Genomic DNA, 22157 nt, shown 5'->3' with positions numbered 1-22157 from the left:
ATAAACTAATTCCTAGTAGCGACGTGGAAGTAAGCGCAGAAATACGGGTGTGAAAAGAAAAGACGGTAATACGAGTTCCGTATTTATCTGGAGTTCGAATACAAAAGGCCACGGGCCACCGAGCTTTGTTGCTTATATAGGATTTCTCGGTGCCGTGAAGGATTTACCAACTTTTATCTTTACCTCAATTTTACATTACAATAAAATACATATTAATAAAATATCAAAGAGGAACATAATTAGCTATATACAGAAATTATTATTTTTACCCTTTTGTGGATATTAAACATGCAATATAATTTTAATTGTTACACTCAGCATTTAATTTGACTAGGGAGTAAGGCTTCTTCCAACTCCCCTCTCTCCCTGCAACGGCCACGCGAAAAGACAACAAAGAAAAGAAAGAAAGTTTACAACGTTAAAATGTTAAGCAAAATTTTCTTTTAAATACAGGTTTTGTCTTGCGCGGGCATAACTTTCGTTTACCTTAACGTAACTAAATTCTGATTACACCGTCTTGAAGTAAAAGAATCAGGGATTAATATGATATTAGTTAAATTATTGTCCGCCAAGGGACACGACAGATATAGCGTGGGAAAGACAGCCTAATCTTTCGTCTTTTTCCCGGTTTCAACGTTTACATAAAGTTGAGTCTGCCTGGCTTCTACACAATAGCGATTGTTTTCTCGCATTGTTGTCACCGATAAAGAAATTCCAGCTCAGCTTGCTGGCAGAAAGAAACAAACTCTTTGAACTTATATTTAACATCTGGATGTATACTCTATATACGAGGTGGGTTCCACTTTTCTTGGTAATTAACCATTAACACCCAAAAATTATAAATACCAAACAAAGGAAAATATTAAGTTTATATATATCCTTGTAACGTGAACACTGCTACACGTTACAAGGGGGTTGAAGCACAATAGTCTCCCTCTTAAATATGACACTGGCTATTACTTGTTACAGGTGATGAAATGGATGACTGTGCACCCTCAAAAATTTCAATTTTAAAATATTTTTCTGACAGATTTCAGTGTTTAACGTAACATAAATTTAAGATACAAATAACCACAATACTACTAGCAACACCATGATGTAATAAATATTGCCACATAAAACCATTCACTTCTTCCCTATAATACACCTTCACAAGCTAAAAACAACAACAAAAGTTCATATTAAACGCAACTTTCATAACAATAGAAAATTTTTTCACTTTCTCATGGGTGTACAGAGGGTCACCAGCACCTAAGAAGTTATAGACGTCTCAAATAGTTGCTGTGATGTACCAGTTTTGAGGAGCAAGATAAAATGATTTGTGCAGCATAAACATCTCTCTACAATAAAAACAGGCTGAACTGTACAATGATGAACATAACAACATTTGCTGGTAATGTGAATATAGAAATTGTAATATGCACCTTACAATTAATGAAAGTCAATGGATATAGCAGACAAATCACGTAATGCATTAGCCTAGAATTAAGCTGGGGTAGATGCATTTGACCCACTCTGCCATGTTTTAGTGCAAGCAAGCAGTAGAATATGACATAAAATAGCAAACATTGGAACAGTGTAAAGAGAAGAAAATGGAACAAAAACATTGATTAATTTAAATTTTTCTGTTTATGGCAGTGGTTTTCATGTTTTTCCTATAGTGGGCCATTTTCACATTCTGTAAGGGACTGATGGGGAGGCACGTTCACAGAGGCAGTGATAACCTCACAAATTTTCTGTTGTTCACGATATATTCATTTAATATACTCTTCCACTTGTAAAATAACACACCAGCATGGGTAATTAACTATTGCAAAGAACACTGACAAGTTCTGAATTGAAGGTAGGAACTTCAATACAAGAAATAAACATAATGGAACAAAACTGTTATTTTGTTTATAAAAAGTATGTTAACCATTCATAAGCAAGAATTATCATTTTCCTCTTTAATCAGAGGACTCGGATTGTTTTTTCTTCATTAGCATGCCAATATTCGCCTTGAAGTTGAATGATGCTACTTGCAGACAGTTTTCAAGGTGTGCGTCGTTCAGTCGATTTCTCAATTTCGATTTCACATATTTCATTTTGGAAAAGAGCTGTTCGCAGACACAGGTATTCCTGAATAGAGATGCAATGGACAGGGTATGACTATACAGAAAAGGGAATTCTGATGCTATAGAATCTAATCAGATTCAGTCACTGAATCGCATTGTTTCATTAAAGGTTTTAGCAGGCTGCAGGTTGAAGACCACTAGTTTATGGTAAAAATAAAACAAGCAACTATCAGATATACTCTTCTATGAAGCGTAAGAAATATTGAGCAGTGTTCAGGTAGTAGTATATATTACCAAAACATTTCAAAACCATTGCAGTTTCATAAATTTAGTGTTTTATATTATTAACACTAGGGCTGTGCTCCTACCACTTTGAACTGACGCTGATATCCTTACCGATTCCAACTGATACCCGATGCTTGAAAATTGAAACAATTAATTGTTCAAAATATTGATTAATATTTAAATTATAAGCACCAATTTACATGAGTTTTTCTTTGAAATAAATAAAAAATACATCAGAATATTAAAAGGTAGTCACAACGCACATCTTGGTGTAAAATAAGTGGAAACTTCGAATATTGCATAACTTCCAGGATAATGACCCAGCAAATTTCTATGCTGGCATTTTTGTGGACCCCGTGAACAATCAAAATGCCAGAAAAGTATCGGATATCAGCTCAGCCTTAATTTATACTTTCTGTAGTCTGTCTGATCAATGTAAAGGTGTGCTAATAAGCTTGCAACCAAAAATGTAGAAACATTACAAAAAGGTCAAGCTTGTTTATAACTTCATACAGGAAAAGTACATGAACTACCTGTTCCACTAATGTACAAAACAAACAAACAAAATAAAATGAAAAAGAGAGAACATCTTGGTTTATAGACAATTTAACAATGGAAGTGAATTCAACCGGCATATATCTGATGTTGGGGCTTTCCAGAGAAGATTTTTGAAATGCTTATACATCCTACGAGTAGCACACCTGCTATTTCAAAGTGTGTGTGATAAATACTCAGAAATTGTTTCTCAAGGTGAAAACAATCATATGACTGATAAATAATAGTTCATTATAAAATATTTTTGACAAAATAATTTAGCATTTAGATTTTACTAAAATTCCTGGACTTTTGTAAATATATAAAATGTTATAAAGTAGTAATTTTGCACAACTATTTTTTGATGGTAGCATTAACTCTTTTTGTAAATAATTATTATCATAATGCACCATAGATGTAAGTGTAACATTGTAAATGTAAATTATGTTCTATTTTATAAAAGTGAGGATAATGAAAAACACAAATTCGTGCTACTGGTATTTGTTACCGTGAACTTCAATATTGGAATTTCTTTGTTTCTTCATTCCTAGTATTCTGAGGTGGTGACTTCAGCCGTAAATGTGATAGTGTATTTAATGCAAGTGAAAATGTATTTATTTCCTTTCCAATTGTGTATAAATAAGGTTTTCTCCACCTTTCTAGTGTAATTGAAAGTAAGTGAAAATTCGGTTTCCTCAGTTTTGTTGACATGAAGAAAACTGTGTTATGAGTATTGAGTAGTAAAAAATTGTCAATATTTGATTTTTGCAAAGGTATTAGATAATCAATGAAATTTGTAAATATCGATAAAATTTTGGAGCTTACACATGGAATGTATGACACAATATATTTTTAATACTTTAGGAATGCAACACATTACTATACACTGTACAAACATTTTAGTTAGTGCAATTTTGTTACTGAATCTTATCCCATTTCTTCCTCATTTGTGTGTGTAGACTAACTTTTAGGTAACTTTGTGGTAGAACAATTGTGTACATACCGAGAGCTCTTTTATGTCTTTGGAATTGTTCACAATGTTGCCTTCTTTTAGTAGGAGAATAGTTATTAGAAAGATCTACTTATTTTAGTGATTCAAGGTATATCGTGAACTGGTAAAATAATAATATTTTAATATTTATTATGAATGTTAGAAATTATAATACTATAGAGTAGAGCAGAATGTATCCACCAAACAAAGATTTCTACTATTAATACTTTGGTAAAAATTTACTATTCCACAAACACATGTAACTTCTTTGTTTCATTATTTTTAAGATTCGTACTTACCTATCTGCTTCGCGGAACGTTCTTTAAGGTGTATTCACATTCGCTTCCGTAAGACACAATCTGGCCTGTACACCTTCGTAGATCGAGCGTCGTGCTTGTTTTTTGTTGATTTTCATTGGGCATGCAGTGTTTCCAACCTTCTTAACCCAAAAAATAGCTAAAATGCATTGAACCATTGACGATAGCCCCAAGACACATTACGTAAGGTTAGGCAAACATAGTTAAAATTCATGTAACTAGTTAGGTTAAGTTTAGTTAGGATAGGCAAAGATAGTTAACATTCATTTAACCTTTTTTTCTGGATCAATTTAAACACAGTCCAGGAACCTTTTCTCCGGATCAATTTAAACACAGTCCAGGAACCTTTTTTTCTGGATCAATTTAAATACAGGCCAGGAAGTTTTTCTCCGGATCAATTTAAATACAGTCCAGGAATCTTTTCTCCGGATCAATTTAAATACAGGCCAGAAACCTTTTTTCTGGATCAATTTAAAAAGTCCAGGAACCTTTTTTCCTGGATCAGTTTAAATAGGAACAAAGTCCTATATTAAAATGAAACAATATGCAACTTGGACTGAATTTAAATTGAGAGAAAAAAGGTTCTGCTCCTGTTGCAGAACCCATCATAATTTATTCATATGAAAATGGAGCAAAAATGAGTCGAACTGGTCCATCGACCACCCTTGAAAATTTGCATTGTTCACGTTGCAAAAAAAAATTGTCACTGTTAATAACAGAAATAAAGTTCAGTTAGTATTAAAAATCGATACTCTATTAGATCGAAAAAATTGATGTAAAATACAGGAATCAGGTTGTATTTTCACATTCTACCATTTAATCCAAAGAATACATGATTTCACACTTTTCAAAATTCCAAAAATTTACTTTTATGCAAGAGATCAATGACCCTAGTTTTCAAAGCTTTTACTTGAATGCGGTACGTAAAAAGTTACTAACAAAATAGAATAACCATGCATTCCAGTACACTAATTGTATGCAGACCCTTGGAAAGAGCAGTTAAGGATCCACTGAATTTCTTTGAATTACAAACTTTGTCATTATTGTAGGAACTTCATAACTACCACTATACTGTTGCAACCCTGGTAACTTTTTACTTCTTTCGTATTACCTGTGCTAAGATTTAACAAATCATTATAATTTTTACTATTGGTTGAATTTCCAGAGGATAGTAGCATTTAATGTTATTGATACATGACACACGCGCTCCTTACATTCTTTGCTAAAAAGTATCACATCTAGGTCATACTTACATATTCATACATTTTGTAATATAACAAATTGAACCTGAAACGACCTGGCACATTTGTACTACTTTTCTTGTGTGGTTGTAAATATAATTGTCATTTATGCAGAAGTAACTTAGTAATGTGTTTATGTATTATGTGACATTGCAGCACAAGAAATGAAAATAAAGCTTTGAATTTGTTAAGAGAAAATTGGTGCATTAAAGAAAATAAGTGCACTTTGAAAAGAGGAACTATCAGGAAAAGTAAGTATATTTAGCACCTTATTATTTCAGTTTAAAAAAATCTTGTTTATGTTAAAAAAATTAAACAAAAGTGAGCTCATCAACAATGTGATATATTGGACCATGTAAATATAAAAAGTGTAATAAATATTTGATTTCTGCTAAACACCTCTTAACTCCATTGAACATGTCGTAGACCATTTGAATTTGTTACTTGATTGATGCATATTTAGTTTTTGATGAAAACACGAAATGCGAGATAACACATTGTAATGGTAATTATTTATGTTTCTGTAAGATGTGAGGTACATTTTCCTACCGTTTTGTTACGAAATAATGCAAAATGAACTGCAAAATAGACTCTTAAACACGAAAATTAGAGTTAATTTACCGATGCGACACTATCTGACATCAGAATTATCCTGAGAGTTATGCAATTCACAGAAAATTGATTAATTCTGCTGTTAATATTTATTTAGAAGCAAAATTGGACCCCTTTATACAGGAATAAACTTAATATTCTGGTAACAACATAAATGTGTTATTAGAAGGGATATGTTTATTTTGTGTAGTAAGTGCAGTTTATAAATCAAATTTTATTCACAATTTTAAAACCAAAATGTCACTTTATATACAGCTTTTTCACAGCTATAGCAGGAAAATTTTATTTTATTTACCGCTTTTGAATCTGAAATTGACTGTTTTTGTACCGAAATTTTGCTTTTTATTTACTAAAAATATGTGCCTCTATTGATTGATTTGCTTTATTTTACTTCACTTTCTGTGCCACTTTCGCTAATTTGCAAAGATGGGGATGAGTGACGATATGATGAAATTGATGGACACTCACAAACATCCATGCCTAGACCGGGATTCAAACCTGGTATCCCTGGCATTGTAGCACAATGTGCTAACCACTCTGCCACGGGAGATAAGAGAAATGGAAATTCAAACATTGTTAAGGTGTTTACCAAACTCTCAAAGTGGACGAAAGCCTGTTTGCATGTTAGCCTCTATGGATGGGCATTTTCCAAGCCCATGCTTTTCAAACTTGCTGCAATGTAGAAAAAAAAAAAGCTGTGGAGCTTATTGAGCTGGCTGCTTAATTGACCGTCAGGCATCTAGGTCCTAAAAATCAAATCACCATCTCACCCCGTCAGACCCCTGAAGGTTAAAAATGATGATAAATGTCAGTGGGTCTGTTCTTGGCCACATATTCTGTCTAGCATTTGTGAATTGTGGCAGAGTGTCACCAAAATCAATATGCAAACTAATTGATTGAATTTATTTTACTTCGCTTTTCTGTCACATTCCCGGAGTGGGTGATCTAAGGTTGGAATTTTTCTGGCCTTATCTTCACATAAAGTGCCATGGGGATCACAAAGCCTCAAATCAATGGGTACCTGGGGGCAACCCTGAGAGGTTAAAGGCAACCAGAACATGGTGCTGATCAACACCTCCAAAATGGTCAAGATTGAGAATGTGTGGGGCCTTGCTCCTACATACCCTAAATGTGCCTTTATGGCACTGAGCTATATCCACTTTACCTTTCCTTTCTGCCACTTTTGGCTAATCGCAAAGATGAGGAGGATGAATGATGACAAGATGAAATGAACGAGGAGACAATCACAAACATATATGGACAACACGAGTCCCACGGAGGATTATATTGGCTGCGAGTCCATACACCAGAGCCTCGCTAGTCTACAAATGGTGTACTACGCGTGTAGGTGTAATCCAGGGTGTACTATGTGTAAGTGAGGTTGACATTTGGGTGTCTTTTGAAAGGGTTACCCCTAACACCCCAACAGGCAAATTAATTATGTCTTGGAAAGTTAAACGTGTAAGAGGTGGATTACTTCCATTTTGTCTAAATTTTCCACTAACTATGCTAAACAGCCATTATAATTAAAAAAAAACTGGATATATAGTGCAATTTCTCAGCAACATCACTTGTGAAGAAAATACCTGTATAAATCATACTTAATTCTCTGTGCAAAAAAAATTTCTGAAATTCATGCAACATATATTGGATAAAATTATCAGGTAAGAGAAAATATAACAATAAATTTGCAAAGATATTTACCAGGGTAACATTTATTTGCAACACTATGATACAATACAAAAGATCTTTATTGAAAATTGTCACACACATCAGCCCATTTGTAATGCTACAGGAAAGGAACCAAAATCTCGCTGCACGAAAGGCTGTAAAGATGAAAAACTTTCAATGGGACTGAATTCATTTTTCTTTCTGCTAATAAGATTTATAAAAGATACTTTTAAAAAAGTATTTGGCATGTGCATACAACTAGAAACTTACATGGTTAAAAATAGAAAATAGTCATACACTCATCTACACTGGGACAATAGATCAAGAATTTTGTTGTCTGTCTTTGCAGGTGTAATACAAAAAAAAAAAAGAACAAATTTCCAGTACTAGCAAATGTACAACAATATTCTACTTACTCTTTCATGATTCATAGATTATTTGTTTTAACTATTTTGTATATTGGTCTTATGTACATATATACATAAATGGGTTTTGAAAATTTTTATAGAAATAACAGTTGTTTTGATTCCTGTCCTGCTGCTGTGAGCTCTCAAGTTCTTCCATTCATTCAAACTCACTATCGCTTAGAATACATGCAAACTTCATCCAAATTCATTTGTTTTTCAAAATGTTAACGTCAACCTGCAAATGCTACCAAAAAAATCTGGTTTTGGTGAACGCTTTTACTGAATTAAATTCCTTTCAGACATTAATAAATATTAATCAGAATTAAGTGTTCAGTGATTGTGAACCATTACTTTTTACCAAAAAAGCAGCAAGGAAGGGTAGATATAATGCGTAATTCATAGACGTGCCAAAAATTGGTTGGATTATTAAAAAAAAAAAAAAAACTCCCTCTGATTGCAGCGTACTTTAACATAACTGGATTTTCCCTCATTGAATATAACGTATAATATATTGATAAACCACCGAATTTTCACCTTGTGACACTGGCTTTGCAGAATGAAGACATTCAATGAATATTAACTATTTATCAGTCCTTCAAGTATACAATATGAACATGCTATAATTTCATTGCAGCATGCTTTCATCTGTACAGGCACAAACATACAGATTCCAATCATGTTAGATCTTATCCACTACGTGTATATATATTTTTCCCCATGTGTATATTAAAAAAATGTTCACTTCTCACACCATTCTTTTGTACATGCAGTACGGTTCCCTTGTGTTATGTTGACATTGTTTAAATGTGTTCTCAACGAAAAACTCTCAGACTTATCCAGTAAGTATAAATACTGGAGACTCTAGTAACATACGCATCATAGATGCGTCCTTCACCAGGATAGTATTTCAGCTTCAAGAAACATACTAAAACAGCTGGACCACTCTTCCCCAACTTTAAATTTACAAAAAAAGAAAAAGGAAACCATTTTTAAAAAAATAACACTTCATGGGCATTCCTCCATCAGATGCAGCATGTGTGAACTCCACATGTATGTTCAGTGAAGAAACTTCAACACTCATTTGCAATATCCGCTTCTCTTGTGTAGCATACAACACCGACATTGGTGATACGAATTATCTTGTCCATTGAGTAGTGATTCATTTTGCCAATTCTCATTGATGCAACCGTAAAAGGAAGTAATATCACGCCTTCCCTAGCTAAGAAGGCTTCTGATTTCTTTGTGCATGTGACACAGGAAATCAACGTATGAGGGACTGCCGTCCATTCCCCGATCTTCTACAAGGAAATGCTTGAACACAAGTTCCAGTTTATCCCGCTGGCGTACAAGTGTTAACTGAAATAAAATTACCACAGTTAATGTCATATTGGATCACTTCTTTTTATAATTTATTATGGATGGAGCAGATATACAGGGGTACCAAAAGTGAGAGTCCATACAGGATAGTAGAAGCAAAAAGAGTATCCGTAAACATGGGGTCGTAACCCCGTGAACCATTTGTGATATAATTGCAAATGTATGGTTACAATTCGCCACCGACTTGATTGTTTATACACATCGCAATTATCTCACAAACAGTTCGTTTGAGACTCCAGGTTTACTTAAGACACTTTTTCTTCTACTATCATGTATTTTTCAGTTTGTTCAAAAAGTATCAGACGTTAATTTTTTTGGCGTAAACAGATGTAGTTAGGGAGGTGTGGTTTGATGCAAGTATGTAGGTAATCCTAATGTGCATTTTTGTTTTTCTTTTCGAGCCTGCAGAAGCAGTCAGTTGCTGGCAGACTGCCAATGAGTGAGGAGGTGTAAGTGAGCGGAGTCGGAATTTGGTTTTTGACAAAATTACTGAAAAACTTGGGAACAAAATTTTGTGTCAAGCTTGGAGAATCCCAAGTGGAAACGATCCGCAAGATCCGGGGACGAAGCCATAGGCACCATGCAGATAAAGGAGTGGTTCAACCACTTCAAAGATGGCCGCACATCAGTGGAGAGGGAAGCACGTTCTGGTAGGCCCAGAAATGAGATCGTTCCTGGTGATGCAGGATCGTCCAATCACGATCAGAGAATCTTCAGACTAGGTGGGCATCAGCATTGGATCCGTTCATTCCATTTTGACTAATGATTTGGGCCTCAGGAGAATCTCAGCAAAGTTTGTAGAAGAGAAACTCCGCTTGGAGATCGCACAGGACATGCTAGAGACTGCCAGGCTCCCTACTCTCCCGACATGGTTCCATGTGATTTCTGGCTTTTATCCAAACTGAAAATGCCCCTGAAAGAACTAGATTTCAGTCCAGAGAAGACATCATGCAAAATGCGATGGACCAACTGCACGCAATCCCAAAAGAGGCGTTCCAGCGCTGCTTCCAACAGTGGGAGAACCGTTGGGAGAAGTGTGTGGCAGCCCAAGGGAACTACTTTGAAGGAGATTAATGTAAGATTGTGGTATCTGAATACACAATTTTTTTATTAATAAAAGTCTGATACTTTTTGAACAAACCTCGTATGTATGGTCGATCAAGAGATATCGGTGTCAGTTGCAGGTAGTTCTACTGATCTTACATTTCTATAAATAACCTGTAACCAGGCACAGAAGTCTGCTATTTAATATTAATTTTATTTGAACAAAAAGATATGAACCATATACTGTAGTTTTGTAAAGTAAATGTTTATATATGCACCCTACTTTTCTTCTGATTAGAACCCACTGCAGCCACTTGGGTTACTTAATCAAGGATACAAATGAACAATGAGGTTCTTTACACACATGGAACATTTGCAATTTAAAACTTAATTGCTAGAATACCAGCTATCAGTACATTTTATATTGAGGTTTCATGCGTTGGAATTTCATGTAGGTTTAACCTTATTCATCCAACAATCGTTGGAGGTATAGTAAGGAGAGATCTGGATAAAAACATTCAAATATTTAGTTTACTATTTGCATGTTTTTCTAATTCTACTTTAACCCCGTACACATCATCTTTTTTTTTTTATTGCTCTTATTAATTTTTTATCATATACTACACATACCAACAAATTAGGGATATAAAGATTACATACCAAAGCAATATAAAATGATAAACCCCTGGTTAACAATCCAAATAATATGTTAAATCACATAACCAGATCGACTCTCATGTTTTATCTTAGAAAAATAAATTTCATATTTAGATTATGTTATCTAGAATAACAGTATACATGATTTTAGCTTTTATTATTTAAAAAAAAATAAAAAATGGTGGAATTGTAAAATTAAGTCGAGGCAATTATCGAAATCCCAGATGGTCAATACTGGTAAATTAAAGAGTCATTCCAACACAGCCTTTGACCTGACCATCTCCGATTTTCATGAAATTTGGGGAATTGAAACTATGCATGGAACTTAGTAAGTATAAAAATTTTTAGTTTCGTGCATCTTGTAATTGTTAAATTATTCAAGGTCGAAGTCAGCATAAATTGCCCTTTTTGAGCCCGCTTAGCTATACTAAATCTGCTGTAACTCCGCCCCTATTTCGCCTAGGAAGCTCAAATAAAGCTTATTGTACAGGGAATTGAACAAGCTTTCCAGTGATATATAACAAGCCTACCTTTGGATAAAAATGTAATTTTGTCACGTGACCTTGACTTTTGACCTTGAATATCTCAAAACATGTCATCACCAAAAATCGTGAAAAAAATATATTTGGTCCCTCAGACCATACTCTAAAAACATACCAAAAAATCATTCTGGGACTGCAATGGGATCAGAAGATACAAAATAATATGTGTAACTATGTGACTGATAAAAGCCCCATTACATGAACTATGAAGAGTCAAATGTCCCTTAACACTCCCTACAAAATGTGAAGGAGTTATCCTGGGTATAATTGGTCATGAAAGAAATAGGTTAGGCACAGGGAGATCCCTAGCCGTGTGTGTCAAGCGCAGATCCGGCATATTATTGACCGCCATATTGAATTCAACGCAAACATTTCAAAGGAAAGGGGGTGATGTGATATATCAAATGAGGCTAGAATTTCACGAGAAATGAAGTGACGAAGGATTTTCCAACGTATCTTACGCCAGGAAAAAGTTATACACATATCTTTCACTTACGATATATGCACATTATAATGTTGCCAATGTTCCTGTGAGCACACTCGTTGACCTCTCTCACACTCGCATAGAACATTTGGTAATGTAGCATGTGCAACAACATCGCAAGCAGCAACTATGCCTTCTCTCAAATGGTCAATATCTGGGACTTTTAGTGCATGCACCATTCTCTTCAAATATTTCTGAAGGTAAAAGTCCTCCTAAGATGTTAGATCTGGGGAAATGTGCAGGCCTTTTAATAGATCCCCATGTGCCCATCAATCTACCTAGAAAATTACCATGAAGAAATTGCAAAAATGTCTACATAGTGTGGTCACACACTTTCCTGTTTCAAAACTCTCGAAAAGTGCCATATCCCGTAAGCAAGGGTGAAAAAACCTGTTCACTTAACAAATCCAAGAAGCCCTCACCATTTAAGGTTCCGTTGTTGAATATGGACCAACCATTTCCGTTCGCCATACATTATACCACATAATTAGCTTACCAGCAACAACCATTCGACTGAGCAAATCACAGGTATTGCATATTATTTTTATTAACTTCACCATGAACATAAAAATTTGCCTCGTCACTGAAGAATTTTTCATTCCAAAGGAAGTGTCACTTAATTGTTTGAGATACTTTTCCCAATATTCTTCACTATTCAACTATTTGGTGAATGTAGCTGATTAAAATCATATGCAATGGTGCGTATACTTCTTTCTCTCCCAAGATGTCAGCGTGATCTCGATGAGTTCCTAACACGTTAGGAGCAGTCTTATTATTTTGTTTTTAACACCTCGAAAAGGAAAAAATGGTTACAAGCATGCAGTAATAAATTTTTGCTGGTTAAAATATGTTGGAAAATCCTTCGTCACTTCATTTCTCGTGAAATTCTAGCCTCATTTGATATATCACATAACCCCCTTTCCTTTGAAATTTTTGCGTTGAATTCAATATGGCGGTCAATAATATGCCGGATCTGAGCTTGACACACATGGCTAGGGATCTCCCTGTGCCTAACCTATTTCTTTTATGACCAATTATACCCAGGGTAACTCCTTTGCATTTTGTAGGGGGTGTTAAGGGACATTTGACTCTTCATAGTTCATGTAATGGGGCTTTTATCAGTCACATAGTTACACATATTATTTTGTATCTTCTGATCCCATTGCAGTCCCAGAATGATTTTTTGGTATGTTTTAGAGTATGGTACGAGGGACCAAATATATTTTTTTCACGATTTTTGGTGATGACATGTTTTGAGATATTCAAGGTCAAAAGTCAAGGTCACGTGACAAAATTATATTTTTATCCAAAGGTAGGCTTGTTATATATCACTGGAAAGCTTGTTCAATTCCCTGTACAATAAGCTTTATTTGAGCTTCCTAGGCGAAATAGGGGCGGAGTTACAGCACATTTAGTATAGCTAAGCGGGCTCAAAAAAGGCAATTTCTGCAAACTTTGACCTTGAATAATTTAACAATTACAAGACGCACAAGACTAAAAATTTTCATAGTTACTAAGTTCTATGCATAGTTTCATCTCCCCAAATTTCATGAAAATCGGAGATGGTCAGGTTAAAAATTGCACATATCTGTGTTGATTTGGCATGGAATGACTCTAAGGGCTTCTCCGAGGGTATAGTGGTAATGTTATTACCTTGAGAGCAAAAGTTCTGGGTCTGATCCTCGGTGGAAGCATATAGTGGTTTGGATTCCAGATTAAATAGTAGGGCCAGTCCCAATTAGTCTTATTTGTGCATAAAACAAACTCTGGCCAGTACAGGAACTAATGACTCTGTCCCATACCTATTATAAACATACCCCTACTCATTTCTGATTATTTTCTTGTGCAGAAATATTTTTTTCAACTATCACTGTCAGCAGCCAGGACTAGAAATTTAAAGTATTCAAATCAAATATTTTTGCAATCTTTTAATAAATTAAACTATATATTTATTAAAAAGTGAAGAATGCATTAAGATATATGTAAAGAAATAATGGGGATACCTGGCAAGAAGTACAAGGAACAGTATTTCAGATATTTGCATGCAACTTCATAGTTCTCCCTATACTCCGCAAAACTAAATTCCCTGATTTTTCCACATACTCAATGAATTGAGTTTATTCAACACTGTTTAAAATAAATAACAAAAAATAAAATAATACTTTGTAAGAAATCTTCTCAATAATGAAATAAGTTGAGAGGAAAAAGTTAAATGTGTTTTCAGTTTAAAAACTTTGCCAGCAATAACAAATTACTGTATTTTTCAAAATTTTATGTATATATTTTTTTCCAACACTTCCTAACTTTTGCAGGATTCCCAGGTCAGTGGGGACTGCAATTTCAAACTTTGTTAATGCTTATATTCCCTGCAATCTGAACAAGAAATGTTTTACTACTTACCCTCATACACCGATGCCGTTCTTGTCTGATAGATTCAATGAGATTTCGTATCCTAAGAGACAAGGGGTTTTCTAGTTCAATTAAAGACGTTCTGTCAATATCAATCTGGGCTGCTGAATGCACACCAAAAATATCCTGCACCCACTCCATGCTAACATTCAGTCCTATCCACAAGAACATGTGGATCCCATTCTCTGCGAAAAACAAGAAAATAAACATGATTCAGGTCACTGTGCTAAGATTTTTATATAAATAAATATATATCTACACAGTCAAACTTAGATTAAGTATTCTTCAAGCTTGTGGCTAAATAAAACAGCGACAGTAATATAAAAATCTGGGAGAGTTGCAGTGTGTTGAAGAACCTGTGCTAACCACGATTAGACAATGCTTATTAAAAAATGTGTGTGTCTGTGTGTGTGTGATTGAGCAAATTCTAAACATGGAGTACGACCACTTTTCCTAGAATGCCCCAAATGTTTACAAACAAGTATTCCAAGGGAACGATACCTTATCAACATAATGGATTTTTTTAGAAATATATTGAGGTTCACATGTGAATACTAAACTACTGTCACTAGATAAAAAATATAAGAAAGTATTTACAAGTGTCAATATGACATTTTGGCCGTTTCTTAGGTCCTCTTCAGGCTGGCCAAGAAGTTTAGAACCTTAAAACCTAGCAACATTAGTCATAAGTAGACCTCGGATTTTTTGTTTTTAACCTATTTTTTTCCTTAACAGGTATGTAAGAAATAATAAGTTATGTCAGCGTTTCATTATAAAACGCAACAACTGATGAAGTTTTATAGTGCCTAAAAAAACCTATTTTGCTTGTTAGAACCTATTTCAGGTTTATGCACATAAATCAAGCCTTTTTTAAGGTTTTTATATTTTTAAAGATTTTACAGGATTTTTATTGTCATGCAGAGGCATTTGCTTTGGTCAAGAAAAAATTCAATGACGAACGTGTTTGAAACGTAATCTCTGTCGATGATTTTCCTTCCTTCAAGTTCATGTTGATTTTTCAAAGCTCTAAACAAAGCAAAATTACTGGTGCCATTTTTACCTGTACCTAGTCTGGCCATAAATACTGTTACAAACTTTTGACTCGGACTGTACATTTGGTAGTCAGGCTCATGAACCATGCTTGTGATGAAGTTCACTCCTGACCATTGTGTGTTCAGCTGTTAAAGAGCAAGCATGTATCTTCTTGCGCTTAGCATGGAGTGGGGCGAATATGAAAACAGAGTAGCTGTAATTGCTCTGCATATGGTTGGGAAGTTGCTCACTGAGATTTTCCAGCCCCTAAAAATCCCGAAGATCAGCAAAAGGTTTGTGTATCAGACATTCCAGAGATTCACTGATACAGGTAGCATGAAAGATCGCCCAAGAGTTGGTCGACTTCACACCGTATGAACAGCGGCGGCTGTTAAAGCAGTGATGCCTTGCATCTGCCGAAATCTGGAAGCAATTGATAATGGCACAGGAGCTGAACATTTCTCAATGATCAATGAAGACCTTGGAATTGGAGCTTACCGGTGGAGTACTGGAAATTTCCTGATGAAGAAGCAGAGGGAACTGAAATCGAGACGGCTCCTGCAGCGGTACGTTGCCAATGGGCATTGCAGGATTCTCTTCACTGATAAGGAATTGTTCACCACTGAATCAAGTTTTAACCGCAAAAATGAAAGGGTGTATGCTTCAAACTCTCGAGAAGTTTGGGAGAGAGTTCCCAAAATCAGAGATGCCACCAGCCCTCTTCAGTCATGGTTTGGTGGGGGATGAGCTATGAGTGTTCCATCAGGCCTCATTTTTGAGAAAAGGGCTTAAAAGCTGTGCGACAAGAAATATTCTGCCCCAGCTCGTACGGCAAGGATGACGCGATGGTGACTGGAGACCAGTGTACTCGATTTCATCTCCACTTTTGATTGGCCATCTGATTAGCCTTGATCTCAGTACTTTGGACTACAAACTGTGCCCAGAGCTAGAGGGGACTGTCTGCAAGAAGAGGCACCCTATAATAGAAAGTTAAAAGCTCTCCTTGATAGCAGCAGGGGTGGACTTTCCCATCAAGACCATCCGTGCTGCAATAGATGCCTGGCCAGGGAGAGAGAGAGGGCAAAAAGTGGACATTTTGAAAACTCATTGGTTCTGTGTGTAATATATGTAAGTGTAATATACTTCAAGAACATTTAAAAATCTGAAACCATATTCAATTTATTCACAAAATAGTGTGTAACAGTATTTATGGCCAGACTAAGTACAATCCAAAGTGGTCTGATCTGTGTGGTTTTGCTCACTTTCGCTTCACTTCGGTGCTTTGTGGAATTCACGCCTTGCAAACTAACATTTGAGCATTGAAGTTTGCACTACTATCACATTGTATCTAAAGATATCTGTTTGGCGGTTACACGGAGATAGGTAATTAACTCTGATAAACTTACTTTTCATTTTTCCGCGTACATTTCTGATCGATTTCGGCACCCGTCTGGTGGCTTTGTCACGTGTGTACTGTCTTGCTGCGGGCAGTGTGGTTTCTTCTTCTTCCGCTTGTGCTCGTGGCGGCGCTAGTTGATGCAGTCCTTTCACTTTCTGCCGTTCCTGTGCGGGCGTAGTGCTTCCTTCTTTTACCGCACAATGGGGTTTTGGTGCTGTAAGCAGTGGTTCCCGCTCTCGTCATCTGCTTTCGTTGGGCGACACTTGTTCGCAAGTGCAGGCGGGCTTTTTTGTGAATGCTTGAGGTCCGTGCTTGGTTTCTTGTCGTGGGGAAGAAGCAGGTTGGGTGGGTGAGCATATTCCTGATAGCGGGAAGCCAGGTTCTATTGAGGGCTCCGGGGTTAGTGTTGAGGCGGCGGGCATGGTCACTGTTGCATAACTTTCCTTTGAAAACCTTTCCAATATGGATTTTGCTTGCATGACTATTTTGGCTGAGCCTATGTTATGGTTTTTATCTATGAGGTGGCAGGAAAGGCCTGTTCTTCTCCTCCCATGTCGGTGGTCAGTATCATGCTCCTTGAGCCTATCATCAAGCCGGCGCTTTATCATACCTACATACTTGCCTCCACATGTGCAGGTGATCATATAGATGCCACTTCTTGCATTGGGGTTGGTGTAATATTGTTTGAAATGGGTTAGGTGGGAGGCTATGGAAGGAGGGGTTTGCTCTGCTATCTTGAAATTGTACCTGGTACACACCTGATGAAGCCACCAGACAGGTGGCAAAATCGATCAGAAATGTAAGCGGAAAAATGAAAAGTAAGTTTATAAGAGTTAACCAGAGACTATGTTTTTGTTGAAAGACTATTTTCAGGACATAAGATGATCCTCACAGACAAAATTGCGGAGTTTTACTGTGGATAACGAAAAAGGATTGTTGCCTAACTATACGGCGAAGAGTGGATTCTAATAGCAAATTTCCAATGGCAAGTTCTGCCATCGCTGTACGGTTAGGCTACACACACAATGTTATGCAAGATAGTGCATATTTCAGGATATAGGTGTCCCATTTTCATTGCCGGTGACTATACCTAATCAGCATTTTTCAAGAAATTTGAACTATTTTCATTTTTTTTTAACCTACTTCAGGATTTTTAGAACCTATTTTATGGTTTCTCAAACCTATTTTAGGATTTTTAGAGCCTATTTTAGGAACCTAAAAAGCACACTTTTTAGAACCTAAAAATCCGAGGTCTAGTCATAAGGTACAGTGTGTTTCAAAAAGTCATGCAACCCAAACACTGGGTTTTCTGCATTATAAAATCTCATCCATTGAGATACTTTTCAATGCTTAACATTATCACTTTACTCTCTTAAAGAAAATCAGATAAATTAATAACTGGTGAAAGACAGCGTTATTTTTTCCAGAAATACACTTTTGAGTGAGAAAAAGATATAACAGATTGTCTACCAAAATAACAAATCCAAAATTCTTGACTTTTTAATGACCTTTCTTTCCTTTTTCTTGACATTTTTCCTAACATTTATTTATTCACCCCTTACTTAGATGTAGTTGGAAATGAAGAAAATATATATTTTATTCAATGAAAAACCCCAACCACAAGACCGATTAAAATGAAAACAGAAGCTCCACTTTAACAAAGATTTCATCCGGGATGGGAAATGGCCATATTACTTTATTTAATATTTTTAGAAAACTTCACACATACAAGAATATAATTCTTAACAAAATGAACAAATCTTAACCACGTAATACAATTTCAGATTTCCAAATATTCAATTTTATCAAATCCCAGTACAGGTATATAACAATCTAAATTCACTATACTGTAGAAAAATAGCAAAAATTCTTGACCACAAACATAATTTCTTGACTTTCTTGACCTACCTGTTGATTTCTTTACTTCTCTTGACTGGTAGACACCCTGTACAATAAATTATCAAAAGGCCATAATTAGACGTTTCATGACTGATGCCATGTCAGTCTGTCATTTGCAACAAATATTGATCATGTGCAGCATTTGATGGATTTATGACTGGCCATTTTATGGGTTGAGTGAAAAAGTGCCATTTTTGGGACATCTCCCTGTAGCTGGCAACACTAGCAGGTAGAAATTTTGTCAAAAGACTCATACATCATGTGCTTAAACATTGGACATACATTTGTGTGCAGGCAACACTCTTAATAATAAAAAAAAAACACAAAACAAATAAAGAGCACATACAAGACAAACTAAAAGTTTGTACGAGTTTTCAACTCCCATTTTTAAGTCATTATCAGGGCTGGTCGAGAAACCGTGAAGAACATGCAGTCATCGGAACCTAGGAACTTTTAGTGTGTCTCGTATCATGATGTTTATTTGTTTTGTGTTTATTTAACAAGGATTTTTTATTGTGAACCAGTGATTATGTGAACATTTGAGAAAGTGTCAAACTTCGGTTATTAATCGTAAATCCACTTGGCTAAACAACATTTCCTCAACATGAATTAATTGTGCATAATTGTCAGGTGATTGAGACAGTAACAAGTGCTACATGGGATTTTGAGGACCTAATAAATACCAGGACTCCGAGAAAATAATGGCCGGTATCAGTTATTAAATTTCAACAAATACTGGTAACATTAGCATTGGATGACACCAATATGTTGGAAGTATTTCCATATTATTGGTTACAAAACAGAAGAAAATTTCACAGGACGATATATGTATTGCATCTAAATAAACAAGCAGCCTTTATCCTAACACCATTTTAAGAAATCTAGTATCCTCTTACAGAACCTTAAAACAGCAAGAATCCTCTACGAATCTGCTATTCCTATACTACAATATTTATTACTTTGCGTTGAGCCTTACCTAGTAGATAGACTCCGTCATCTCGCAATTTATCTGCTGAACATCGTATTGGTGGTGGTACATCTGTAGTTTCTGTTCCAATGTCATGAAGAGGTATAAGTCTTGGATAGAAATACACAACTGACGATGGAATATCCATGGTCATAACCGCTTGCATTACAAATGCTCGATCATCTATAGACATGTCAGAACCTGAAAAAATAGAGGAAAATGATGCACACATTACTAACCTTAAACAATAGAAAGTATGAATAGACAAATATGAAATTTCTGCCAATAAAGATAAAATTGCAAATGTTTCTTGAAAAGCATGAATGGTTAGTTAACCTCCTGAATTAATATAGGAAAGAGGTGAATCCAGTAGATTTCTTTTACAAAAAAAAAAAAAAACAAAAAAAAACAGCATGTTATGAAATTTTATTTACAAAATCTGTGTACGAATTAATAAAACCAGGCAATTTTGCACTAAATTACATGATCTTTGTAGATATATTGGATCGGTAAAATTACTGGTAACTTTACTAATCATATGGCCATGAAATTAGGTGGGTGGCAGAAGTTCATGCTGTTGTCATGTCGGAGCACAACACTGTGTGTTCGGGTTTAAGAGAATGAAATATCTTGTTGTATAGTTGGTCTCTGTAATCCATGTGATACAAACTGACAGAATTTGCTTGAAAGGTCAGGGATGACACAAAAATGCCCCGGAGAGATGTCGGTCTGACATTTGAACTGGGCAACGCAGCCCAGTTTATGTTGCCACACAGTGCACGGGAACTAGCGACTTTTGTGTCGCTATTGCTTTGCATTTTCCATATGTGGCACCAGTGTAATTTTGCCCAGCTGCCCATTTTCATGGCCATGCATTTAACACACCAATATGAGCTTAGCCTGTCCCATCCCTAATATATTGGCCACTTCAGATAGTTTGCATCTGAACACCATGGAAAATTAACTGTAGATTCAAGTACAAGACAATCAGAATCATTTTTCAATAAATCCACTTTAGCAACACAATTCTGCAGTAGAACTAAATAAACTTGCAACTTACACATAGGAATTAACAAGATGGTTGATATCCATACTCGCATATTGTATTTATAACCAGATAGTCAGAAGCTCTGAAAATGACTAATGAATTAACTGTCTTTTCCCATGTTAAGTCTTCTAATTTCATTAATAGATTATATACTAAGCATATATACTATAATAAGCCATAACTAGAGCAACACACTAAACACAAGTTTTACATTGAAAAACATAACATTTTATTATCAAGTTTTTGCAAGTACGTACTATAATATATATTAAATATGTATTTCTAAAGCTTTTAAATGTTATCTACACATAAAATCACACTCAAACCTCATGAAGCAATATTTTTTACTAAAACTTAATTCTTTGGTTACCAGTTGTGACTAAATTGCTTGGAAAGTTACTTCACCCTAAAGTCACTCTGTTTTAGTATCTCATCTAAGAAAAAAAATCAGACATTGTTACTTTTCCTCTGATGACCACAAAAAATATTAATTTTCATTAAATTATAATTAACCTCATCTACACCATGTCCCAAAAGTCCGGTAACACTTTTATTAATTCATTATACAAAATCTACAAGTGATATAGCTTTCGTGTATATGTCATATGAAAGAGTATCTCAAATGTTTTTTTTTTTTGTTTTTTTTAATGTATGAGTTCACAACTTCTTCAATCCTGTGCTTGAGTTCTTCTACATTTTGTGGTAAAGGTGGCACATACACACTATCTTTTATGTATCCCCATAAGAAGAAGTCACAGGTAGTTAGATCCATGGATCTTGGAGGCCACGTGTCGAAACACTGATCATTTTGCCCTGCTCGCCCTATCCAGCGTTGAGGTAACTCATTGTTCAGGAATTCACGAACGTCGTGATGATAATGGGGTTTGGCCCCGTCCTGCTGTAATAGGAATTTGTCAGAATCTTCTTACATTTGTGGGAACAACCACTGCTGTAACATATGGCCAGTTACAGTGTTTTCTGTGAAGAAATATGGTCCGTAAAGTTTCCGTGATGACACTGTGCAGAAAACGTTTACTGTCTCTGAGGATATGCTCCAAACAGTATGGCAAGAATTTTATTACCGTGTAGACATATGTCGTGTTACACATGGTTCCCATATCGAGGCATTGTGAACTCATACATTAAAAAAAACATTTGAGATACTCTTTCATATGACATATACACGA

The 22157-nt window shown here is 35.4% G+C and overlaps 1 protein-coding gene across 4 annotated transcripts in view; it reads right to left on the bottom strand.

Annotated features, from left to right (window-relative positions):
• Positions 1 to 8047: 8047 nt before the first annotated feature.
• The window catches only part of Sec24CD (COPII coat complex component secretory 24CD), a 49000-nt gene continuing 34890 nt past the window's right edge, over positions 8048 to 22157 (bottom strand). For all 4 annotated transcript variants that reach the window (XM_083131381.1, XM_083131383.1, XM_083131380.1 and 1 more), the window contains 3 exons: positions 19932 to 20123; positions 14617 to 14810; positions 8048 to 9468 (listed from right to left, as the gene is read on the bottom strand). In XM_083131381.1, the coding sequence (XP_082987507.1) occupies positions 9328 to 9468; positions 14617 to 14810; positions 19932 to 20123 (527 nt within the window). In that variant the 3' untranslated portion in view covers positions 8048 to 9327. The remainder of the gene's footprint in view (positions 9469 to 14616; positions 14811 to 19931; positions 20124 to 22157) is intronic.

Source organism: Lepisma saccharinum, chromosome 11 (assembly GCF_977018435.1).
Source record: "Lepisma saccharinum chromosome 11, izLepSacc3.1, whole genome shotgun sequence".
NCBI lineage: Eukaryota > Metazoa > Arthropoda > Insecta > Zygentoma > Lepismatidae > Lepisma > Lepisma saccharinum.
This window is presented reverse-complemented; position numbering and strand designations above follow the sequence as displayed.